The following is a 27,540-nucleotide window of genomic DNA, read 5'->3' as shown; positions in this document are numbered from 1 at the left end:
TTGGTTTTAAAGGTTTTAAGTTTTTAAACCGCACACAATTAGTAGCTTATTTTCTATTTTTCAAAGAAAAATCCAGCACTTTTGTCTTGACACTGGGATGGTTTTTGAGCCGATGATTTGTCTATTTTAAATTCACTTAATGATGTTTGAAATCAAGCAAAATAAGTGAGTTGAGGATCAAATTTTCTGTTGAGGAAAGTAAAGTAAAACATTTGTTCTCACATAAAGCCTGTAGCAATTTTGTCTGCCATTTAGTCTTTTAAGATTTGTGGAAGGAAAATTTGACGCTCTGCGGAGACTTTTTCTCCTGAAATGAACATTTATAGTTATCAAAAAACTTGAAAAGATTTAAAAAAATTTATCCCAGTGCTCTAACAAAATGTGAACAAGGGCAAGAATTTTGTAAAGTGAATTTTTGCAAGTCACTTTTTTATTTAGAAACGACTCTTTAATAAATGTTATTTTTTGTAAACTGTTAATTAAATAATTAGAGACAAATAGTACCGAAGGATACGTATAGTCTAAATCCAGTTGTACAAAAGCAACAAATAATTCAAAGTGCAGACAATTTTTAGACAGGTTTTTTATCCAAAAACAATACAAAATAGTAATCATTAAATAAATGCTCCTCGTTTTCTATTAATTTCAAGAAAAAACGGTAGCACATGCGTTTAGCAGTCACCAAAAATGCACAAAAATTATTTGAAATTAATAATGGTTTTTCTTAAACATTCACTAAATTGAAATTTACTTTGTTGAATTTGCCTAATTGTAGTGGTCAAAAAATATTCTACGAAACACACTCAATAGAAAAACAGTAGCAGCGCAACAGAATAGGACAATAATTAGTTTCCGTAAAGAATTTAAAAAACTGATCATACAAGGACAACAAACTTTTGATGAACATAATTAATTCCAATTTGACAGAAAAAATTAACCAGGTGAAAAACAAAATCGATGTTTGAAAATAAAATATTTTTTAAATATTTTTTTTATATCGAAGGCTCTGAAAGACATTGAAACGGTGGTTTTCAACAATCGTCTCCTATCTTCCATCCTTTACGATGAATCTGCTCACAGAAATGAAATCGCCCTGATTAAAATTCAAAGTTTTCAGCGGCATAAAAATTTTAAAAATGTTTGCCCAATTTTCAGAAAAACATGAAAAAATCGTTATCGAGCCTAATTTCAAAAAAATTTGGATTTCATTTTGCATTACACTACAAAAAAAAAGAGTTGAACCTCTAAAAATCTTTCCATAAAATTGAAATTAATAGTACACCAAAACAAAAAACAGACTAACGTTGCACGAATTGCTCTGAAGCCACTGGCAAGGGATTGTTTTTCGTAGTTGGCACTTTAATCTTACGGATTCTACAAATCAGAATTGGTGCTGTGGGTATTTGTCGTGATCGGGAGTGCTTGTTAGGGGTTGAGGGGATCCCAACTCTTGAGAATTGCTTTTCACATAAAGAACATATACAAAAATGTAAATCACTCACCGCAGTTCCCGTTAATAGCGCGCTGAGTGATCATTAAGGCTCTTTAAGAACGGCTCAGCAAATTATATGGCGAAAAAATACAAAAACAAAAGAAATTGAATGTCTTTTATTGCTACATAAGATTTTGTATGCACAACACTAGCCGCCAGCAGCATCGGCAGTACTGCCAAAATGAGGATGTTTGGTGCTGGGAAATCAAATCCTCAAAGTATCTAGAGATATTTTTTTTGCAAAACTAAAATATTCCCGCGTTTATCAAAAAGCAGGGTTATATGTGTTAAAATGAAATTTTTGTGGAAAATAATTTAACTTAAAATAGCAAACTAAAGCACAAAACTGTCCAACATCTTTTTCCTTAAATCAATTATCTTTGTTATTAATTTGATTCTCATAGTGAGTCAATTTATGAAACAACTGTACCGTTCTATTCCTCGGCAAATAAAAATTCTGCCTATGAAGGACTGTAGTGAAAAAATTTTTTTAAGATCAATCCTCATGATCTGTATCAAATGAAGCTGAATAGTACAGAGAAAATCAAAAACCATTTCTCTTCTATGTTGTGTGTTTTTCTTTTCTCATTATCCGTTTCTGGAAATGACTTTTTTGTACTTTAATAAGGTTCTGGTGTAGCCAAAATAGAAACAAAATCACTAAAATTTGGAATCCGAGTTAATAAAACCGAAGAATCTTCGGTTGAGAAAATTGAAAATGAAAACTACAATACTTTGAATTTATCGTTACGCGCTTGAGATAACTGTCTAACTGAGAACACACCTTTCTGTATTTATACTAAATTGATATGACAGACAACGTACATAAAAGCTCCGAAACAAAACAACAGGAAACTTGCTGAGGACATTTTTTGTTGGCTTCTCCTCGATTGCTTAAAATTCAACAAATCTTGATTTTAAAGCAAATATTTAGTAAACAGTTTGATTTTATTTGAATTAAGTATAAGCAGAGCTTTCACTTTCTTATGTATACTAACGATGAACTCGAAAAAACTTCGCTTACTTATTTTCAAAAAAGGGTTGGTAAAGTTTATCTAATCTCAGTTAATATGACATATTTGTGACAACAATGCCAGAAAATATTGCCTTGAGAAAAAGACCTAAAATCATTATATTTCTTTTTCAGCTCTAGCTTCTGGATATTCTTGAAGCGCCATTCACCCTGAGTCCACAGAAAGAGTACACAAGTTATCTGAATTCACTTTAGATAAAAAACGAAAACGTTTTTTAAAAATCAGCAAAACTTTTCTGCAAATTTTTTGTTTTGAAAGCCGCATTCGCTAGATAGTTTTAATTCTCGTATCTCTAACAAACAAAGAAGTTAAACCGTTATAAGATACTGACAAACAAAACAATATATTTTCCCTTTAACTTACTCCTAAATTGATTTTCCTGATATTTAAAATTACGCACAAACTTATGCTCTCAAGGAAGCCTCTAGCCAATAAAGTTTAATATAATAGAAAAGGTATAAGAAAGTTAACTTTCTTTTATCTTCGAGGAATAAAAACAGGTAAAGATTGTTATTATTCGAAAAGACGTCTTTTCATTCAATTTTTTATCGAAAACTTATATTTCATCTAGAAATTATGCTTTTATGTTCCAGTTTTAATAGAAAAAATATTTGCCGGTATGGGTTACTTTTTGGGGATCTTTTCCGTTTGTGCCCCCCATTACGTTATGCTCCCCCGTTGCGGAGCACTTGTCACTACATAGTAATACATTATGTAAAAATAATGCACGTGAAAATAGTAAGCACCCACTAAGCTGGGGCGCAAACGGAAAAGATCCCATTATGGATTATTGTAACAATGACAAAACAAAAAAGAAATGATTCTCTACCAAAATCTGCATTTTGTTTTCCTTGATTCTTAACTGACAGATTTTATCAATTCTGTTTATTTACTATTTGATTTATCATTCAATTTGGTTATGGAATTATGCGCATGATGCAAAAAAATATATTGGTAAGCTAATCGGAGAAGTGCAATTTTTTCTTCTTTACCTCAGAAGGTTTTTATGGAGTCGTCAATGTTTTGTTTGGCTGTGACCATTCGTTTTGGCGATTTCAGAGCTTAAAATTTGGCTAGCAGAAAAGACCTATATTTTCCTCAATTTAACCATATTTTATCTTGACGAATTTCCACAGTAGCTACAGATTCAAATTCAGCAGTAAAAAACTAAAGCGTACAAGATATAACGTTTCTTAAAAGACGTCTCGAAGAGAAGAGAAATCTTCATTTTTATCGAAATTTCTGAAATCTCAAAGTTTCTTCGGATTTTTGTTTGAATGCTCAATTAGGTAAACTTTTCTGCATCTAGCCTCTTTCTTCTATATTATTTGTTTTATAAACTAAAATTTTCAAACAAGGTCATCTTTGCTTCAATTTAATTTTTTGTAAATAATTATTCTTCTTGACCATTAAATTTCCAAGGGAAGCCTTTTGATAACGCAAAAACATGATTGACACCGTTGGATTCTTGAAATTTTCAAACCAGATATATTTTCAGGCTTATATTATTAATCAAATTTGCTCTGAAAAAAACCTTCAAATAGTTATGATACTGAAAAAGCGTTTTTCCATCGAGTTACTTTTCTCTAGTCTTTGTTTCTGCACTTTGACTCTGCGCGTATGCTCATTTTAAGTAAACTCATTTTTGCACAATGAGAAAATTTTATATCGCAAAACAACAATGCACATGGATTACACTTGGTAAACATAGCCGGTAGATAGCCGGAAAATAGCCGCGATAGACGCTTGTGGCCTTCAACGAATAAAAATAACTAAAGAAATAACAGATAGATCGACCACCAGTCCCTTAATAGACCACTAGACCTTTTGGGTTAGATTCGGAGTGTCAATTTCATGACACATACAGTCTATAAGGAAAAAGCACTAGAAGAGCTTTCTCATAATTGATATTCAAAACCACTACCTCAAGACTAATACTCAAGAAGTAGGACATATAAGTTTGACACTACTTAGTTTGCACACTATTGATCTTTAACTAGTAAACCTTCAAAAGTTTAAAATTCCATAAGTGAGTTCAGAAGTCAATTTTTGAGTGAGGTAAGTCACGCAATTGACCTAAAAGCAGAGATAAATGACGTCACGCACACAAATTTTAACTGCAAAGCAGTAGAAGTCACTGAAGTCATTGAAAAAGTCAATTCCAAGAAGTCAGGTCGTAAGAATCATCGATGGAGACGACGAATTAAAAAAAATAGCGGGATAAGTCCTGAAATACAATTCAAAGAATTGAATAAAAAACATAGAAGTAATCTACCTGACCAGTAGATCAATTGAACAATTCCAGCCAAAACTCAAACAAAATCATCTCAAATTTGAGAAACTAAAACAATCAAACAAACTAAACAAAAATATAATCATTGCTAAAACTCTTGAAGCTCTCACCCGAAGGCAAAATTTGATCCCTTTAAAAATACCCTTTTCAAAAAATGTTCAAAAAAACTTTTAGTTCTAAAATCGGTCCAGGTTTTGTATCTGCAAAACCTGAAAAGAATTCATTGGCCCTTGAAGATCGATCAACTGGAAAATAACCGAAAAATTAAAAAGAAATCAATTGTAAATTTCAATGAAAAGTTCCTGGAAATCGTTATATTAATATCTTCAGAATCATTTCTGTGTCTCTAGAGGCTATCCAGTAACCCAATTCCAAGCCTTAAAAAAATTATTGGCTGAAAGATCGATAGGCAATAATTTTTAGAAATTTCAAATTTCTAAAAGAAGAAATTCGTTTTACTAAGATGTCGAAAGCCATTCAATTGCCCCGTAGCAACTATTAAATAACATACTATCACACCCTGGATGAGGTTACCTGGCTACTGAGGCAACAAAAACTGAATAAAAGACAATCGTTTTGAACAAAATTTTTAAAATTCGAGAAGTTGGAATTGTTGAAAACAGATCCACTGAAACTAACAACTCAGCATAACTTTTCAGCAGACCGAGGAATAGGTTTTCTGGCACTTGAGAATGAACAATTATCAAAAGTTGACAAAAAATCAGGAGACATTAAAAAAATTGCAGATTTTATCAAAAATTCTAATATTCGTGTCAAAAAAAATGTTGAAAACCAATCCATTGTTACTAGAATCAATGCAGTGCCCTTTTATCAGACCTTAAAGCAGATTCCGTGGCCCCTGAAGCTGGAAAAACTCACAAAATGACAAAAAATTTTTCTAAAAACTTGAAATTGGAGATTTTATCAAAAACTTTCTAAAATACGAAAAGTTAAATTGTTGAAAACAGATCCATTGAAATTAACAGCCAAGCAGTAACTTTTTATCAGACCATGGAATAGGTTTTCTGGCACTTGAAAAAGGACAAATATCAAAAATTGACAAAAAATTTAGGAAACCTTATAAAAATGGCAGATTTTATCCAAAAAATGATAATATGGAGACATTAAAAACCCTAAAGGAGATTCATTGGCCCTCGAAGCTAGAAACAACCAAAAAAGGACAAAAATTTTCAAAAAATTGAAAAAAATTGCAAAAAATATTATTATTTTAAGTGTCTGTAGTACCAAAACATATAGCTCATAAAATTGTCAAACTTCTAAAAACTTCAACTTAAGACTAATAAAAAAAAATCACAAAAGAACCTAAAAAATGCACCACTTTGCGCGCAAAAACTTAAAATGACCTTTTAACCTTAAATTAATGACATCCCAGCAGCTGCACCACTCTAAGCAATTGAAGGACTATTAAAGCCCATTTTGGGCCTCTATACCACGAAGTCCCCAATAATAGCGGCTATCGCTTCGCGGCTATTAAAAATATGTCCAACTGACTGTTCTGAATTTTGCAGTCGAATATGCTCAGACTGTACTCAAAATTGCGTCGTGAAAATTAAGTGCGTTGAGTTGTTCTTTGATAATAAATACTTTTTCTTTCAGAAGAATGGAAAGTTTTAGCGAGATTCAGACGTATATTGGAACATTCTGTCCTGCACACACTCGCGACAGCAGTCTTGTTTTCCATTTCTTGTAGCTTTTTCAAAATATCAATCAAAGAGCTGGTTTTCTTAGGGAAAAATTATTCTCTAGCTACGATGCGCTAAGATTAGGGAGGTATTGATAAACCCCTCAGAAGATGCTAAACGCTGATCTTTTCATTTACAATTTTTGTCAAATTGATTGACAAACTTTTCCTGTTGCTTCAACCACACATGCAACGGTGTCTTTCTTTGAACTGAGAAACATCACGGGCAGATTGGAGGAAAATAGCCGCGATAGACGCTTGTGGCCTACCATGAATTGAAAAAACTAAAGAAATAAGATTGACAGATCAACCACCAGCTTTCTAATAGACCACTAGACTTTTTGGGTTCGGACTGTCATTTTTATGAGACACATTTGCTCTACAAGGAAAAATCCCAAATGGAGCCTTTTCAAAATTAATATTCGATATTAAAACTCAAGACTCTATTACTCAGGAATTAGGGCATATAAGTTTGGCTCTACTTATAGGCACACTATTGACCTTTAATTAGTAAGTGTGTTCTTAGTGAGGCAAGTCACGCAATCGACCTAAAAGCCAAAATGACGTCACGAACACAAATTTTAACCTCAATGCAGTAGAAGTCACTGAAAAAATCATTCAATTACTCCCCTAGCAATTATTAAACAAAATACTATCACACCCTGGATGAGGTTACCTGGCTACTGAGGCAAAAAAACCGAATAAAAGACAAATGCTTCGAAAAAAATTGAAGAAACTTTATCAGAAAATGCGAAAGGTTAAATTGTTGAAAACAAATCCATTGAAAATAACAACCATACGGTAACTTTTGTCAGACCATGGAATAGGTTTCCGGGCACTTGAGAATGGACAAATAACGAAAATGGACAAAAACTTTAGGAAACCTTAAAAAAATTGCAGAATTTATCAAAAAATTGCAGAAATTATCAGAAAATTGGAAATTTTATCAAAAAATTTCTAAAATACGAAAAATTAAATTCTTGAAAACAGATTCATTGAAATTAACAACAAAGCAGTAACTTTTTATCAGACCGTGGAATAGGTTTTCTGGCACTTGAGAAAGGACAAATATCAAAAATTGACAAAAAAATTTAGGAAAATTGCAGAATTTATCAAAAAATTGCTAAATTTCGGGACATTAAAATGTTGAAAACCAATCCATTGTTACTAGAATCTATGCAGTGCCCTATTATCAAACCTTAAAGGAGATTCCGTGGCTCGTGAACCTGGAAAAAATCGTAAAATGACAAAAAAAATCAAAAATCTTGAAAAAAATGGCAAAAATTAGTATTAATTTGTGTGTTTGTTTGTAGTACCAAACCATATAGCTCATAAAATGGTCATAACAAGTCATTTTGTCTCGCAAAAGTCCTTCATTAGGTCCATCTTTCTTTTAAAAACTTCAACTTAAACCTAATCAAACAAAAAAACTCAACAAAATTACTAAAAACATTAAATATTGCAACATTTTGAGCCCAAAAACTCCTAAAAATGACCTTTTAACCTTAAATTAAGGCAATCTCAACAGCAGCACCACTCTAAGCACTTAAAGGACTACTAAAGCCCACTTTGGGCCTCTAACGAAACTTAATGCCCCCTGGGCTTTACCTGTTTATCCCGTTTTGAAAGATCAAAGTCATTGAAAAATGTGTGAACACATCTTAAAAAAAACAAAGCGCCCCCATTACATTTCAGATTCCTTGAATTGTAAAAAACATAGCAGGACAAGTACTGGTGTACAATTCAAAGAATTTTCATTGACTAAACAAAAGCTAGAGCAAGAACGGACGAGTGAAATGGCAAAACAATTTTGAAAAAAAAACAAAAAAAAGATTAAAAAAACAAAATCAATGTCAAAATGCCGCATGTGAACAAAAAACCAGTAAAGAGTAAAGGAAATTTAGTTCAAACAAAGAACTAGGCCTAGAATGAACTATGAATGCATTGGTAAAAGCATTCAGAAAAAATCCAATCTAAAAAATCGAAAAACAGTAAAAATCAAAATGAAATCGCCGCATTTGAACAAAAAACCACTAGCGAGAAAGCGAATTTTTGTTCCAACACCGTTTTCTCACTCTACTTTGAAATTAGAGCAAAAAATTTTCACGCCGCAAAACCACTCGCTTTTTCGCTCCATTTCCTGTTTCGGCGTGACCAAAATCACTATTCCAATTTGACTTCAAAAATCATGAAAATGTGTTAACAGATCTTAAAACATGGCCGGAATTCCGGAGGCGACTCGTGGCGCCAAAATTTTACAGAAAAACCGTGATGGCAGCTGAAGCCATTACCTTTTGCATTAAACCAGTAGCTCATTAAATCCCCAGGTCTGATCTAAAAATTGGTGAAATTTAAACTACTCACCAAGAGAAACAATGCAGCAACATTATTTATTATTGAAAACGTTTGGTAACGTTTAAAGAGTCCAAAAAAATAGGATGATCAAATTACTGACCGGCTGAAAAAGCTGACACTGCTATCACTTGCCCTTAAATAATTCATGATATCTCAAAAATAATAATAACTTAGAAACTAAGTTGAGTTGTTCAAAAAAGAATGCTCAAATTTCAGAAAACAGAAAACTACAAAAATTAGATTTCTAGTCACTAAAATTAAAACAAAAACAAAATATAGTTCTTCCATGTTGTATGAATGCTAGTCAACATGATCTCAGACTAATTCATAAATTAAAATAATCATAGAAAAGACATCAGCAACAGAATAATATTCAAACGCAAAAATACGTTTAAAAACAATACCATGGCCGGAAGAAAAATACAATAAAAAGTAAGAAGTGAAAATTTTGGAAAAGTCTTTCTAGCAAACTCGCAGTACTGCTTGATGTTGAACGAAATCAATTGCAAACTTAAGAAATGACGAAAATCTGAGAAAAAGCTGAAATCATTCAATTTTTTAACAACTGAAAAATCAATATAACCAATATAATTGTAAGTGTCAGGACAGAGCTCGAATGATTCAAACTAGAATGTGAACAATATGGATATACTAGAATGTAAAGAATAGACTTAACGCTAAAAAACGATTGAATTTTTTTATTGAAACGAAATTAAAGCCCCTCATGTTGCACAAAAAGACTATTTCTAGTAATTAAAACCAAAATACAGACAAAAAACAGAAAACTTTGAAAAACTACCAAAATCGGATTAGCATATGTACAAATTTTTAACATACCCGGCAGATTGCCGGAAAATAGCCGCCATTGATTCCAATAAGCATGATTGGGATTGAACGAATAGAATATATCGAAAAAAAAAAGATTTTTGTACAAAAATATTTTTTAAGTCCGATTGATTTTGATGGCATTTCGTAGTTGAACATACTTCTGTTTCTTAGAGAGAGGCTACAGGGGCTACTATCAACACCAATAAGCATTAGAGGTGGTAGCTAAGACTTATAGGAACGACGTTCAAATAGCGGGCATCTAAAATTGGGCTTTATGGGTTTATCCCGTTTCTATTTCTGACTTCAATTTTTTATACCGACTCTGTTCAATTTGAATTGCTTTGCTTAGCAACTGATGTTCAAATTCACTTTTAGCAGAATGAGAGAAGAGAGAAACTAGCCTAGAGAAGTCAAAAAGATTTCACGCAAAATGTCGAAAAAGCGGCAAAATGGTAAAGCGAAAAAAAGTTTGACGAAGTAAAAAAAAAATACGTCCGCAATAATAGCCGGCTGAGAAGATGAGGGCGGCTATTAAAAATATTACCAAGAGGTAGAAAGGCGTTGAGTATATGAATTATCAAAGGCAAGTTGGATTATTAACTGATTTTTGACAAAAAGACGGCTGAAAGATCCAAAAATGAAGAAAATAATAGAAAGAAAGCCAAAAATTAACTAAAAAATCAAGAAATTAGTGCCAATTTTGAACTTGAAACGCATTTTCAGGCTCTTCAAAACACTGTGGTATCAATTTCCGAGGTTGACATTTCAATATAGTATCGAAAAAGAATTCTCTCTACAAGAAACCAAATTAAAAGCAAAAAAATTGGGCCACTTAGTCCAAAAAACGGCTAAAAACGGTTATCTATATGTGCCATTCAGTCGAAAACTACTTTTCAAAGTCAAAAAGTCATTCACTAAACGAAGCGCATGATCAAAAAACTTCTCTCGCTTGGCAAAAATCTGTTCACCGAGACAGCTTTCTCACTTTCGCTTTTAGGTCAAAATGCCAAGTGATCAAATCTACTTCCTGTAAAAAAAAGACCGAGAGAAAACCAATACTCCTCTTCGAGTCGTAAAAACCGAGAGAAAATTAAAGGCCCCCATGTTGCACAAAAAGACAATTTCTAGTGATTAAAACCAAAATACAAACAAAAAACAGTAAAATTGGAAAAAAAACAACCAATATCGGATCAGCATATAAACAATTTTATGAACAAAATTACATTGAGGTAGAAAGAGGCGTTGAGAATATAAATTCTCAAAGGTGAGCTGCCATATTAACCGATTTTTGACAAAAATACGGCTGAAAGATCCAAAAACGAAGAAATTAATAGAACATAGCCGGCAGATTGCCGGAATAGCTGCGAAAGAATAGACCTGCGTGCCATATAATAGAGATAGAAACAGATACAGATCTAAATTGAAAAAAAATCGACGCCGCTCAAAAAACTAGGCTAAAAAATATTCAGCGATAAATTAATAAAGCTTGTTAAAATTCATTCCACAGAGGCCTCTTATTAGGGACCTTTACTGCACATTTGAGTTCCTTTGACCTTAAACAAATTCAAATAAAACTTAAGTTTTAAAGTGCAAGTCATTTTATTGAGTGATGTAAGTCACGTATGATCAAAATCTAATCACGCAAATAACCTAAAAACTTTCGCTTAAGTGAGTGAGAAATGACGTCACGCGCGCAAATGCCGTTAGTGAGAGGAAGAAGTCATTCAGAAAATTTGACTTTTTCAGCTTTGCTGTGTGAACAAATGTAAAACGAAAAAAGAGCGTCAGACGACGAAACAAAAAAAAACCAAGAGCACCGCAATATAGCTACGCTCAGCTTACAGCTTCGCAGCTATATAAAAAAAGCCAAAAAATAAAAAAAACAAGAAATTAGAGCCAATTTTGAACTTGAAACGCATTTTCAGGCTCTGCAAATCACTGCAAATCAAATTCCGAGGTTTACATTCGAATATAGGATCGAATAAAAATTATTTCTAAAAAAAGCAAATTACAAGCAAAAAAACTGGTTTACTTAGACGAAAAAAACGGCTAAAAACGGTTATCTATATGTGCCATTCAGTCAAAAACTGCTTTGAAAGTCAAAAAGTCATTTACTAAACGCAGCGCACGATCAGAAAACTTCTCTCGCTCAGAAGAAATTAGTTCACATGCATTTTTTCTCACTTTCGCTTTTGAGTCAAAACAGTGTCTGAACGAATAGTACTTCCGGTAAAAACAACTTTAAGAAAACCAATAGTCCTCTTCGGGTCCTAAAAAAGACAGCGCCCCAATGCAATTCAAATTCTTTGAATTGTTAAAAAAAATCAGGAGCGATATAACAGCCGCCTGGAATTGCTGACGCGGCTATTAACAATGTTTTGATAACCGACAGATGGTTTATAATACTGCAAATATAATACAAATGATAGGTTCCAAATGGGTGCACTTTCAGCTAGACTACCTCTAGAATATTGCGGTGCCGTTAGCGAAAAACCTGACATTTCCTCAAACTAGAAAGTATACATCGAGAAAAAAATAATTAGACTCAGCAGGCAACTATAACAGCTACTTTGATGCAAAGACAATTTTCAAAACTTTTTTAATTGCACATACAATTGCTACGGAACAAATAGTTCGTTTTAGGCAAAGGCGAATTTCTTTCAAGAAACAAATGAATCTGCATTTTCTTATTGTTTCTCCTATCTCGCAATCGTGCTATCTTGCCCGGAGGATCCGATCACACAATACTGGCTATATTGTCAAATTCGAACTGTTTAGTGTTACTTTTTCCTGCTAGAAGACTGCTCCTTGACTGATACTACAAACTTGACAGGAACACAGAGAGGGGGCGAGTATCCATCCCTGTAAGAGGAGTCTTCAAACAGCACCCTGTACTCGTCTGTTGAGTGTTGGGGTGTCTCGTGTACGACTGCAGAGTAGAAACAGGTAGTCTGGGGATACAGAGCCATCACTCGGGTCCCTAAATGCGGGTAGTCAATCAAAGAAGGATTAATAATAATAGATTGTTTACGAAGATTGTTTATTACAAAAAATATATTTAACATAACCGGCAGATTGCCGGAATAGCTGTGAAAGAATAGACTTGCGTGCCTTATAAGAGATAGAAACAGTTGCAGATCTAAATTAAAAAACATACCCGGCAGATTGCCGGCGGAAAATAGCAGCTGTTGATTCCAATAAGCATGATTGGGATTGAAAGAATAGATATTGCAAAAAAAGATTTTTGTACAAAAACATTTTTAAGTCCTATTTATTTTGATGGCATTTCGTAGTTGAACATACTTCTGTTTCTTAGAGGGAGGCTACAGGGGCTACTATCAATACCAATAAGCATTAGAGAGAGGTAACTAATACTTATAGGAACGACATTCAAATAGCGGGCATCTAAAATTGGGCTTTATGGGTTTATTCCGTTTCTATTTCTGACTTCAAATTTTATACTGACTCGGTTCATTTTGAAGAGAGAAACTAGCCTAGAGATGTCAAAAAGATTTCACGCAAAATGTTGAAAAAGCGGCAAAATGAGGTGAAGCGAAACAGTTTTTGTTCGACGAAGTAAAAAAAAATAGGACCGCTTTAATAGCCGGCTGAGAAGATGAGGGCAGCTATTAAAAAACAATCAACGCCACTCGAAAAGCTAGGCAAAAACCATCCAGCGATAAATTAATGAAGCATGTTAAAATTCATCCCGCAGAAGCCTTTTATTAAGGACCTTTACTGCACATATGAGTTCCTTTGACCTTAAACTAATTCAAATTAAACTCAAGTTTTAAAGTGCAAGAGTCATTTTATTGAGTGATTTAAGTCAAGTATGATCAAAATCTACGCGCGCAAACGCTGTTAAAGACAGGAAGAGAAAAAGCTTTGCTGTGTGAACCAATGTAAAACGAAAAAGTGTCAGACCACGAACCAAAAAAAAACATAGCAGGACAAGTCCTGACGTACAATTCAGAGAATTTTGATTGACTAAACAAAAAACTAGACCTGGAACGAACTATGAATGGATTGGGAAAACCATTTAGAAAAAAATCTGATCCAAAAAAATCAAAAAAATAGTAAAACTCAAAGTGAGATTGCCGCATGTGAACAAAAAACCACTAGCGAGAAAGCGAATTTTTGTTCAAACGTTGTTTTCTCACTCTACTTTAATATTAGAGCGAAAAAAATTCACGCCGCAAAACCACTCGCTTTTTTGCTCCACTTCCTGTTTCGGCGTGACCAAAATCACCACTCCAATTTGACTTCAAAAATCATGAAAATGTGTGAACAGATCTTAAAAATAAGACATCGCCCCAATACAAGTCAAATTCTTCGAATTGTAAAAAACATAGCAGGACAAGTCCTGACGTACAACGAAGAATTTTAATTCAGTAAACACAAAAAACTAGGCCTAGAACAAACTATGCATGGAATGGGAGAACCATTTAGAAAAAAAATCCGATCCAACAAATCAAAAAAACAGCAAAAATCAAAGTGAAATTGCCGCATGTTAACAAAAACCTAACAAAACCTAGCTAATTTTTGTTCAAACACGGTTTTCTCATTCTAACTCAAAATTAGAGCAAAAAAATATTACGCCGCAAAACCACTTTTTTTCGCTCCACTTCCTGTTTCGGCGTGACCAAAATCACTACTCCAATTTGGCTTCAAAAATCATGAAAATGTGTGAAGAGATCTTAAAAACATAGCCTGAAGAACTCCGGAAGCAACTCGAAGCGTTCAAACTTCACAAGAAACCGTAATCGCAACTGAAGCCATTACTTTTTGTATAAAAGCATTAATTCATTACCTTCCCAAGGTCTGACCTAAAAATTGGTAAACTTTAAACCACTGCCACCAAGAGAAACAAAATGCAGCAAAATTTTATATTATTGAAAACGTTTTGTAACTTTAAAAAAGTCAGAAAAAATTAGGGTGGTTAAAATACTGATAGGCTGAAAATCTTGGCAGGGCTATCAATTGCTCTCAAATAATTCATGTTTCTAATCTCAAAAATATCCTTAGAAACTAAGTTAAATTTTACAAAAAAAAGAATGCTCACAATTAAGAATCAGAAAAACAGTACGATTAGATTTCTAATCACTGCAATTAAGACAAAACACAAACTTTTCCCTTTTTGTATTTACGCTAGACAACCTGATTTCATAGTAATTCAAAAATTAAATTAATCATAAAGACATAGGCAACAGAATAATATTCAAAGGCAAAAAGTCGTTTAAAACCAATACCAAGGCCGAAAGAAAATTGCAAATAGTAATAAGTAGAAATTTTAGAAAAGGCTTTCTAGCAAACTCTCAGTACTGCCTTATAATGAATGAAATCAATTGCAAACCAAAGAAACGACGAAAATCTATGAAATAGTTGAAATCACTCAATTTTTTAACAACCGAAAAAACCAACGTAACCTTTATAAATGTAGGTGCCAGGACAAAAAAAGAATGTACAAACTAGAAAGTGAAGAATATGGACACAATGTAAGGAACATATTAACAAAGAATAATTTTTGATTTTGAAAGTTGAAAATCAAATTAAAAAATCAAGAAAAACAAATACATTTTATTGTTCAGCCTTCGAGATATAGAAAAAACGAAGAATATGGACACAATGTAAGGAAAATATAAACAAAAGCTAATTCTTGATTTTGAAAGATAAAAGTCAAATTAAAAAATCAAGAAAAACAAATACCTTTCATTGTTCAGCCTTCGAGATATAGAAAAGCCTTCGAGATATAGAAAAGACAACAAGCTATCCGAGGCAAAAATCCATCCCCCTGAACAGAACAAAAAGAAGAAACCGCAGAATTCAAACCATCAAAACATTTTGCAAAATGATCAAAAAATTTTTAAGACTGCATTTATGAAGAAAATATTAACTGTTCTTCAAAAACTTAACGCTAGAAAATGATTGAATTTTTATTGAAACGAAATTAAAGTCCCCATGTTGCACAAAAAGACAATTTCTAGTGATTAAAACTAAAATACAAACAAAAAACAGTAAAATTGGAAAAAAAACAACCATTATCGGATCAGCATATAAACAATTTTATAAAACAAAATTACATCAAGGTAGAAAGAGGCGTTGACAATATAAATTCTCAAAGGTGAGTTGCCATATTAACTGATTTTTGACCAAAAGACGGCTGAAAGATCCAAAAACGAAGAAATTAATAGAAAAAAAGCCAAAAAATTACTAAAAAATCAGGAAATTAGTGCCAATTTTGAACTTGAAACGCATTTTCAGGCTCTGCAAGTCACTGTAGTATTAATTTCCAAGGTTTACATTTCAATATAGCATCGAATAAAATTAATTTCTACAAAAAATCAACTTACAAGCAAAAAAAACTGGGCCACTTAGACGAAAAAACGGCTAAAAACGGTTATCTATATGTGCCATTCAGTCAAAAACTACTTTGAAAGTCAAAAAGTCATTCACTAAACGCAGCGCATGATCAAAAAACTTCTCTCGCTCAGAAAAATTTAGTTCACACGGCAATTATTCTCACTTTCGTTTTTAGGTCAAAACAGCGTCTGAACGAATAGTACTTCAGTAAAAAAAACCTTGAGAAAACCAATACTCCTCTTCGTGTCGTAAAAAGACAGCGCTCCAAAACAATTCAAATTTTTTGACATGTAAAAAACCAAGAGCACCGCAATATAGCACCGCTCAGCTTACAGCTGCGCAGCTATAAAAACAATTTAATTTTTTATTAATTCAGATGAGTTCCAAAGGTCACCATTGACCCCTATGGATAGCTCTGACCCCAATGAGACGAAGGGTTCATGTACCGATAAAAGAGGTGTACTCAATCTATTTCTAAAAAATTTATGGCGTACGTCACCTCGCGTTTAAATTTACTATACAAATATTCTTTTTTGACAAAAATTGGAACCGTCTTTTTAATTGCTAATACACAAACATAGCTGGCAGATTGCCAGAAAATAGCCGCAATAGATTCGTATATCGGCAGTCTAAAACAAACAGTAAAAAAGACAGATCAAAAAATTCGTCTTTTCATTGAAGGCTGATCTGTTATATTTTGATTAAAAATCTGTATAAGTTATAGCTGCCTCTATTAGCTGATCTCAAATAACCTTCATTTAGAGTGACACACACCAATTTGACCTTATCTCTTTGAATTAAAGTAAATAAAAGTCAATTTCAAATTGAGGAAGTCATTTTTGAGAGTGAGGTAAGTCAAGTGTGACCAAAAATTTAATCATGCGCATGAATAAAAAACTCGCTCCACTAAGAGAGAAAAATGACGTCACACATGCAATTCAGTTGAAATTGCATGAACGAATGAACAAAAATAGGCCGTGACGTCATATGGTCGTAACAAAAATCATGACGACGAAATAAAAAAACCTAGCAGGACAAGTCCTGACGTACAATTCAAAGAATTTTCGTGAACTAAACAATACACTAGACCTAGAACGGACTAGCATTGAATTGGGAAAACCAATTCTTAAAAAATCAGATGAAAAAATTTTTGAAAAAACTGCAAATTAATGTCAAAATGCCGCATGTGAACAAAAAAAGCCACTAGCGAGAAAAGGAAATTTGGTTCAAAAAAAGAACTAGGCCTAGAATGAAATATGAATGGATTGGGAACATTTCGAAAAAAGTTCGATCCAAACTATCGAAAAAACAGTAAAAATTAAAGAAATTGCCGCATGTGAACAAAAAACCACTAGCGAGAGACCCAATTTTTGTTCAAACACCGTTTTCTCACTCTACTTTAAAATTAGAGCGAAAAAATTTTACGCCGCAAAACCACTCGCTTTTTCTCTCTACTTCCTGTTTCGGCGTGACCAAAATCACTACTCCAATTCAACTTCAAAAATCATGAAAATGTGCGAACAGATCAAAAAAGACAGCGCCCCAATACAAATTTTTCAGTAATTTTTATCCAACCTCTAATATGGGTTTCTTGCCCCTGTGACTCAAACCACTTGAAGGATGACAATAAATATGTCAAAAAACATGAAAAATTTGCAACTTTTGTCAAAAAATGCTAAAATTCATGATGTCAAAAAGTTGAAAACCGTTCCATTACCACTAGAAACTGTGCAGTAACCTATCACCCAACCCTTTATCAAACCCTATAGGAGTTTTTGTGACACCTAGGGCTAAAAAACTCAAAAAATGACAAAAATTTTCAAAAAACCTGAAAAAAATTAAAAAAATTAGTATCCTTTTGTGTGTTTGTGTTTGTAGTACCACGACATATAGCTCATAAAATGGTAATAACAAGCAATTTTGTCTCGCAAAAGGCCTTCATCAGCTTTTAAAAACTTCAACCTAAGACTAATCAAACAAAAATCTCAAAAAAATCACAAAAAACATGAAAAAATGCACCATTTTGAGCAGAACTCCTAAAAATGACCTTTTAACCTTAAATTAAGGCCATCCCAGCAGCTGCACTACTATACGCACTTGAAGGACTACTAAAGCCCACTTTGGGCCTCTAATGAAACTTAATGCCCGCTGGGCTTTACCTGTTTATCCCGTTTCGAAAGATCAAAGTCATTGAAAAATGTGTGAACACATCTTAAAAAAAAACACAGCGCACCAATACAATTCAAATTCTTTGAATTGTAAAAAACCAAGAGAAGGCCAATAATAGCCCCAGCTATCGCTGTGCGGCTATTAAACATAACAGTCATTACCAACGCTGCTACAATTTGAATTTCAATCTATAGCCGCAAGTGAAGATAAATTTTCTCGTACAAGAAAGCTAAAACCTGTCTCGTATAAGAAAGCTAAAACCTGCGGAACATTCTCCTATGGGTTGGATTTCAGTTTTTTGTAACACTTCGGTGCAAGTTTTAAAATGCCAAATCTCTGCACAGCCAGATTCTAGAATACCAGAGTTTCCTATATACAGTTCCAGATTCTAAAATTGGGTGCTAAATTCACTGCGAAAATTTGGCATTAGTAGTAAGAAATGAGGGGTCTCTGGCCCAGAAATCTTTAATTTGCTTTAATTCAAGATGATGCGAAACTGGACGATAGACCCCCCTTTCTTACTAATCGTTAGGTTTGTGTTCTTTCAATACTGTGAGAGTAACTGTTCACTTTGTTCAAAACAATTAATCTTCTTTTCCCATTAGACTGTACAAACCCTTCTGGTGCACTGCTTTAGGATGGACTAAAGGGTCCGCTTTCATCAACGGCAGCGACACAACTCCCCTCTTGCCAAGAATATGTCTGGCACAGTCCTTGTTGTCCTCGTCGATATCCAGCACCTCGTACTTGTAATTGCCCAAATTATTCCACCCGGCACACTCGGCTAAGATCCAGTTCTCACCCGATATCTGGCTCTCTTCCAATTTCACAGCTGAACACATTGAGCCCACAAGGGAGGATGTGCCCGAGTGGTCTCCTGTTGTGTGCCTTGGGGAGGGGGAGGAGTTGCGTGATTTACTATTTGGGGAGGGGGACAGAACAATGTCCTCATCACTGGTCTACAACAAAACATCAACATCGATTCAATGATAACAATTTAATCAAATTGGGGAAAGTCTTCAATGTGAAACAGTTCAACTTTGAACAGAGCGGTCCAATTTATTAGAATATTTCATTCGCTCTCTCAGATACAATCAAATTTTTTACATCAACTAAAAAGGGCATGAAGACTATGAGTTTACAAGGAGTTTCAAAACTTCCATTTAACAAGTTATAAGATAACCCATAACTGTTCGAAAATTTATTAGAAGTTAACAAATTAACTGATCAATTTGAAAATCGACAAAAATACTTCATTAGCTGATCTACAAAAATTACAAAGTTTTAATGATCCAGGCTTGCACATTTCGGCTCAGTTACTACCAACCCCCGTAACCCACTCCACCTCCAACGCCACCCCATCGCAGGAAGGGGCGAAGATAAGGTAGGAGCGATTGAGCTGTTTTCTGTTGTAACGACTGACCTTAACTTTGGCAGCGACATAATGTCCGATTGGAATGATGTAGGAGGAATCAGCTGGAACTGCACCACATAGCGGTGGCAGCTCCTCATCCGGAGACCCAGTGAACAGAGGCAGGGCCAGAGCAGTCTCCCTCAATAGAGTCATAAGAGCTCCCCTTCTCAGAGTGCGACGAGGAGAAAGGATAGAAAGAGGCTCCAACACACAGTTGCTACCTGGGAGCACACATTCAACTCAACTCAGCTCAACACTTAGTCACTATCTTGAAAAAAAAAATTGAAAAATTAAAAACATTAAATCGAAAAAACGAAACTGAAAAAATGAAAAACTGAAATGTTTTTATTTCTGAATTCTTGTCATTGTGAACATTTAAATTTGCATCATCTGAGGACTTTCAATAAGAGCAAAACACTAAGAGCAATAAGATAAAAATCTCATAGTATCTTTGCAGTGAAACCTAAATCCGAAAAAACACTTTAGCGGAAATATTCTACTCAGCAAGGTCTGTCTAACGATACTACTCAAGTATTCCGCAGACCAACATTTTTGCGTGGAGTGAAAATTGAAAAAAATCAGGCCAGCATATATTTCCTTCCCTCATTACATGAATTCGTAACAAATAGATTACGGGAAGTTGCCCCTGAGGGAGCGCTGTTTTTACGCATAGACTACTGGGAACTTTATCGATAAAAAATCAGATATAAAAACAAAGCTGGCAGATTGAAAAACTTAGGTGCGAAAGCTTCGTAGACTTGCTTTCATAAAAAAAGCAAATAATAAATAAGGCGGAAAGAGAAATTTCAGTTTTCTTTTACTATTTGCTGAGATCTTGGAATTTATTTAGAAATTGTTATGCGTTGTTTCTATTAGCTTCCCTCAAATACCCTTCAATTCGAGTGACAATACTCAGTTAATAAGATCTCTTTCCGCTAAAGTAAGCAAAAATCAATTAAAGAAAAACCTTTTTGAGGGTGAGGCAAGTCACCTGTGACCAAAACTCAATATAATAAGAGTGAAAGATGACGTCACGCGCGCAATTCATTTGAAATTGCATGAATGACTTAATAAAAAGAATTCAGTGACATCAATCAGTTTGACATATACTCAATTGAACTTATCTTTAGCTAAAGAAAGCAAAAATCAATTAGAGAGAGGAAAAGCCATTTGATAGTGAAGTAAGTTCTGACCAAAAATTTTATGAAGAAAAACTGAATAAAATAAGACTAAGAAAAGACCCACACACGCAATTCAGTCACAATTGCATGAACGAATGAATGAAACGTAAGATTTTAAGTGAGCCTGACGTCGTTTAATCGAAACAAAAACCTTGACCGCGAAACAAGAACAGTGCACAAGTCCTGAATTACAACCAAATGAGAGAATTAACCAATAAAACGAATTTCAAGTTTTCCAACAACATCAAACTTCGACGTCAATAAAGCACAGGCCCCTGGATATGCAAAAATAAACAAAAAAGTAAATCTAAAAACAACTTTCAAAAATCCTTTTCCTCCAAAATTTTTAGCAATTTTGTTCTCAATCTTTGGAAATAGTCAGAAAAATTTGGATAATTATTGATAATAGGCGTGCTTAGAATGCATACACCAACTTTGCCGAAACCAATGAAAAACAAAAAAGGCAAAAAATGAAAAAATGAAGAAAAAAAATTAGAAACAATGACGTTAGTGACGTCAAAAGGGCAAAAGCATATAACAAAAACACCAAAAATTCTTACTCACAGTTTAGCAGAATTCACAAATTTTTGAAATCACGAAACATAACCCATTCCATTAGGTGAAAAACAAGGCACAATTAGAACAAATGTGCCATTTTTTAATTCTACTTGAGAGAAACACAATGAAAACACAAGTCATTACCGCAAATGACAAAAATCCTCTCAAAAACATCTCCAAATTTGCTCAAACACCAACGCCTCACTCAATTTAGGATTTAGGTGCTATTAAAACCTACTCGCTTTTTCCCTGCCTCTACTACTCCGGCACAACTAAATTTTTTATTTTTTTTTAGACTTCTCAGTGATATCAAGAAGTCGAAAAGTATTTCATAGTTCATAATCAGTGCACCAAAACAATCTAAATTAATTGGATTTCAAAAAACCAACAGAAAGTCAATAAAAACTCCGCTCAGCTATCTTTGGAAAAGATTGAGGTGACGGTAGAATCGACAACAGGAACCTCGAGACGAAGAACCAACAACATTGCTGCTTGATAAACTGCCGCACCTTGATACACATTAATTCACCGAACACAAAATGCAACCCTGATTACCAATTTCTGACGTAGCGTTGGATAAAAATGCAATAACCGCGAAATTATGTAAGAATTTTGAGAGTATTTGACAAACGTAAACCGACTGACTTCGGACAAAATGCTCTGGAGCGACAGGCGGGGCAATTTAATTCAGAGGGGCCATAGTAAAGAAAAACTTTATGCGTGCAAACAATTCAGCCTCAGGAGTGATTCGAAACCGCACCCTCCTGCATCCCAGACTCCGCACATACTACTCGGCTATCAAGACCATAAGATCTCATAGTTTACAATCAGTTTTTTTTGCAACGCAGACATAATTTCTCAATAAGAGCAATCTAGTCAAGCAAAATATTAAGAAGTCAAGTGTGAAAAATTTCCTTTTTTCATTCAAAACGGGGAAATTAGCACAACAATTTAATGAGTTAAAAAAGAGAAAGAAGAGTAGCACAAAAAACAGTACAATCACCTCCACCAATCACCGTGGAAGAGACAAAATGTGTCCTTAATAGCGTCAACAGAAACAAAAATTATGTAGAGTTTGGCGTTTCATGATTTTGCCGACAAATAACTATTTTTGATAACATGACTACGCGATTTCATATGGCAGCCTACATTATTGTAAACATCAAAGCTGGCACCGGCAATCTTACTTGCAAAAAAGTGGGGGGGACAAGGAATGAGTCTGTCTCATCCACCCGTCAACTCTCCTCCAATAGACCACCGTCAGAATTTTCTCAAGATCAAGATTGCGTAGATTTTTAGATCTTAGTTAGCTTTCATTCCTTAATTACAAAGCAACTTGAATCTACACTGATCAAACACCATAACAATTCTTATCACAAAATAATTGATCTCGTTCTTCTTTGAAGCGCCGTCTCTATCTTTATCGCTATCCTCTGATTTTCCAAGCTTTTTGAATCTTGTCATTTTCTCTACTATTTTGACTCCTCAATCATTGGGCGGGACGAGCATTAGACTTTATTTCATATTTTGTCCCCTCTCATTAGGTGACATTATGAGCAAAAGGTGCATATCATAGGTGAAAATCTCTTGGAATCAGCGTTAAAGCTGACCCACGCATTGCTGTGATGGAACTTCTTTTGCCATTCGGTTATAAGAAATTGATAATCCCATAGGTTGGAAGCATTGCAATCAGTAAGCAGTGCAATTCGATTCAAGGTTCTTCGAGCTAGCACAGAAAAATCACCGAACGTTTCAAATGCCAGCGGGACAGACTGGATTCCCGCTTCATTGCATTGTTGAGCGTATTGCGAGTATTTTCTGCCTTCAGTGGCCATCAAAGGTATTGCAGACTTCTGCACCGCATCTGTTTAAAGACTTGTTTGCAATGGCGGAGAGACATTCAAATCAAAAGCTGCTGGTTGTCATGCATTCCAACTCGGCACAAGTTTCTTCTGGTAGCAAGCTCTTCTGCTTGGAGGCAGGCGAGAGATTGGCTGTGCTGCGTGCAGTATTTTGTTCCGCGCTATCATATCCTCTCGGCCGTGCCAAGATGTGGCGTGTTGAATTTGAAATTGAATTGAGGGTAAAATTGTAAAAAAAATTCTCATTCAGTGGCGAAACAAAAACATAGCCGGCAGATTGCCGGAAAATAGCCGCGATAGACGCTTGTGGCCTTCCATGAACTGAAACAACCAAAGAAACAAGAGATAGATCGACCACCAGTCCTTTAATTGACCACTAGGGAAAATAGCCGCGATAGACGCTTGTGGCCTTCCATGAACTGAAACAACCAAAGAAATAAGAGATAGATCGACCACCAGTCCTTTAATTGACCACTAGGGAAAATAGCCGCGATAGACGCTTGTGGCCTTCCATGAACTGAAACAACCAAAGAAATAAGAGATAGATCGACCACCAGTCCTTTAATTGACCACTAGGGATAGATTCGGACTGTCAATTTTATGACACATACGGCCTATAAGGAAAAAGTGCTCAGAGAGCTTTCGAAATCAAAAACTCAAGACTAATACTCAAGAATTAGGGAGTATAAGTTTGGCACTAATTAGATGCACACTATTGATCTTTAACTAAAATGTTCAAAAAATTTAAAGTTCCATAAGTGAGTTCAGAAGTCATTTTTTTGAGTGAGGTAAGTCACGCAATTGGCCTAAAAGCAGAAATGACGTCACGCACACAAATTTTAACTGCAAAGTAGAAGTTAGTGAAAAAGTCAATTCCAAGAAGTCAATTCCAAGAAGTCAGGTCGTTAAGAATCATCAATGGAGACGACGAATTAAAAAAAAACATAGCAGGACAAGTCCTGACGTACAATTCAAAGAATTTTCATTGACTAAAAAAACTAGACTTAAAACGGAATATGAATGGATCGGAAAAACCATTTAGAAAAAAATCCGATCCAAAAAATCGAAAAAACAGTAAAAATCAAAGTGAAATTGCCGCATGTGAACAAAAAACCACTAGCGAGAAAGCGAATTTTTGTTCAAACACCGTTTTCTCACTCTACTCCAAAATTAGAGCGAGAAACTTTTTCACGCCGAAAAACCACTCGCTTTTTCGCTCCATTTCCTGTTTCGGCGTGACCAAAATCACTACTCCAATTTGACTTCAAAAATCATGAAAATATGTGAACAGATCTTAAAAAAAGACAGCGCCTCAATACAATTCAAATTCTTTGAATTGTAAAAAACCACGATGTCCCCAATAAAAGCCGCTATCGCTTCGCGGCTATTAATAATTCCCTCCTTATTAGATTGCAAAAACAGCCATTACAATTTTGCACAACACTAGCTGAAACAGCGTACCAGAGTTTGACGATGATGATGACGCAGAATTGTGGTGAGATGAGGGAGAGCCCACCCCCTCCCCACACCCACCACCATTCCCCCCAGCTGTACTCGTGATAGCCAATTCGTGTACCTCTGATGTTCTCGTGTTCGAACTGGGCATCAAGTAGTGTCTCTTGTCACCTATTCCAACAATATATCTTTTCACTCAATCGAACATTTAAGTTTTTTTCTTTACTTTTCTCACCTCGTGTCTATCATCTGCAGATCTAATTTAGGACATAAAAGAAGTCGATGTATACGCCAACAAAATCGTTGCATGAGGTGCAGCTGTATCTTTAAATATCTATTTCAGCAGTTTGCGAACTTCCGTCCATCATACAACTGAGAATAGAAGTCTCTATAATTACCAAGTGGTTTATATCTGTCAAGGTAATAAATACCGCCTCAATTACCCCCCCCCCTCCACCCCAAGCGACTCATTTATTAAAGATGAGGATAAAGATTAAGTAATATGAAGTGAAGTGTAACCTCTGAGTAGTTTGATTCTGTTGATTTCTGCCAGAGTGGCCTTGAGAGCCTCTATCTCCACCTCACTCTCCTCTACCGCCTGCTCTGTCAACTGGCGAAGCTTGCACACCTCAACAACACAAATACATAAGAATAAACAATATTAGGCCGCGTTACACCAGCTGTAACAACTAGTAGTGTTTCCGGTAATATATCAACTGCAGGTTCTTAGGCTTCTTTAACAACAGCTTCTTCTCGTACTTTTCTGAAAAAATGGGATAAATTTAAGCTAGCCTATATTTTGTTTTTGTTTAGATAACTTCCGAATTTTTTGAGCGCTTCCAAGAATGACTTGTGGCATCTGTCTAGAATTCCGCCAAAAAATTCGAAAATCCGAAGTTGTTGATATATAAACTTTTGTCCCATTTTTAGCCCTTTTCGTAAATGTTTAAAATATTTTAGCTCGTTTTACTGCTTTTTACTAACTGTGATAACATTTGTTCGCAAACTTGCATATAAACAAGAATTTCCTTTTAGAACTGGTTATATTTTTTCCTGATTTACATTTTTGAACCTTAAAATTTCGAACCCTGCAAACTTAAACTCAACTTAACTCATTTAAACTCAATGTACTCCTCTAAGACACTTCAGAATTGGTCATTGGCTTAATAGTGATTATAGCCTTGTTGATATATTTTGTAAATGAATGTCACCACTGTGTGATTTTTTTAATTATAGAAAACAATTTATTATTAACCAGTATTACTCAAATTCACTAACCTGGCTAGTAGAAACTGTTTTGCACCCATCACTTGCCACTATTTTTGCGTGCATTTGGTTCAGGCTTTCCAAAGTAGGTTTGCACTGTAGATTCGCTGCATTCACTTTGTCAATGCTGTGTCTCAGCTCTCTCAACCCACTCACTAGTTCCGACTGGTGCTTCCTGCTCAGCCCGATGACACTACTGCGCGAGTTGCGACGAGGCATTTCATATAAGTCAAACTGTTACATCTGAAATACCATTTTTTACTGTTCAGAAGCCAATTATTGGGGTGGGGGACTGTACGCTCAACTGTGTTTTTAGGCGATCTATATCTATATGCACTTCTTGGGACGAAGATGAAATATTCATACATAAATGGCGATTTTCTGCAATAATCTCAACTCAATAATTGTTCCAACCTTCATATTAATTGGGGTACGGAACTATAATCCAGCACAATTTTCTGTTTAATCAATTTTGTCCGATGGAAAAGATCCGATCTTTTCGATATTACTTTCACATACCTTTATTTCCTTCAATGGTTTTATAAAGATATTTTAAAAATCCCGCAAAACAATTGCTCGTAAAATAAGTAGCATCGCGGAACAACCTCCAACAGCTCTTTAGTGGTAAGATAAAATATTTATTTTTATAATATATATATAACATAGCCGGCAGATTGCCGGAAAGGAGCCCCGATAGACGCTTGTGGATTCCATTGAATTGAAACAACCAAAAGAAATAAGATAAACAGATTGACAACCAGTACTTTGATAGACCACTAGAATTTTTGGGTTAGATTCGGATTGTCAATTTTATGAGAAACATACGCTCTATAATGAAAAATGAGTTTTTTCAAAATTAATATTCAAAATCAAAAACTCAAGGACTAATTCTCAAGAATTAGGGTATATATAATTGGCAATACTTAGATGCACACTATTCATCTTATCTTTAACTAGAAAACCTTCAAAAGTTTAAAATTCCATAAGTGAGTTCAGAAGTCAATTTTTGAGTGACGTAAGTTACGCAATTGACCTAAAAGCAGAACAAATGACGTCAAGCACACAAGTTTTAACTGCAAAGCAGTAAAGTCACTGAAATGGGAAAAAATCAATGGTCGCAAGAATCATCGATGAAGACGAATTAAAAAACATGGCAGGACAAGTCCTGACGTACAATTCAAAGAATTTTCATTGACTAAAGGAAAACTAGACCTAAAACGCACTTTGAGTGAATTGGGAAAACCATTTCCTAAAAAAAAATCAGATCAAAAAGGAAAAAAAAACAGAAAATCTGCATGTCAAAATGCCGCATGTTAACAAAAAACCATTAGCGAGAAACAGAAATTTAGTTCAAACAAAGAAACTAGATCTAGAATGAACTATTAACGCATTGGGGAAACCATTTAGAAAATCCCATCCAAAAAATCGAAAAAAACAGTACAAATCAAGGTGAAATTGCCACATGTGAACAAAGCAAATCTTTGTTCAAACACCGTTTTCTCACTAATTTAAAAATAGGGTGAAAAAATTTTACGCCGCAGAACTATTCGATTTTTTGCACCACTTCCTGT

The 27,540-nt window shown here is 34.5% G+C and overlaps 3 protein-coding genes across 5 annotated transcripts in view; 1 reads left to right on the top strand and 2 right to left on the bottom strand.

Moving 5' to 3' along the window:
• LOC142352235 (nucleoporin p54-like) overlaps nucleotides 1-27,540 on the bottom strand; it is a 608,913-nt gene that overhangs the window by 68,599 nt on the left and 512,774 nt on the right. The window lies entirely within an intron of this gene.
• LOC142352233 (sec1 family domain-containing protein 1-like) overlaps nucleotides 1-27,540 on the top strand; it is a 354,741-nt gene that overhangs the window by 140,123 nt on the left and 187,078 nt on the right. The gene's annotated exons all lie outside the window — the stretch shown is intronic.
• Nucleotides 12,227-26,208, bottom strand: LOC142352249 (uncharacterized). The gene is made up of 6 exons (XM_075404723.1): nucleotides 25,982-26,208; nucleotides 25,223-25,331; nucleotides 24,710-24,874; nucleotides 19,657-19,868; nucleotides 18,850-19,192; nucleotides 12,227-12,684 (listed from the first exon to the last, which is right to left on the bottom strand). The coding sequence occupies exons 1-6, from the start codon at nucleotides 26,186-26,188 to the stop codon at nucleotides 12,485-12,487; spliced, it is 1,236 nt and encodes a 411-aa protein (XP_075260838.1). The 5' UTR covers nucleotides 26,189-26,208; the 3' UTR covers nucleotides 12,227-12,484.

Source organism: Convolutriloba macropyga, chromosome 13 (genome assembly GCF_964194025.1).
Source record: "Convolutriloba macropyga chromosome 13, txConMacr16.3, whole genome shotgun sequence".
NCBI classification, from domain to species: Eukaryota; Metazoa; Xenacoelomorpha; order Acoela; family Convolutidae; genus Convolutriloba; species Convolutriloba macropyga.
This window is presented reverse-complemented; position numbering and strand designations above follow the sequence as displayed.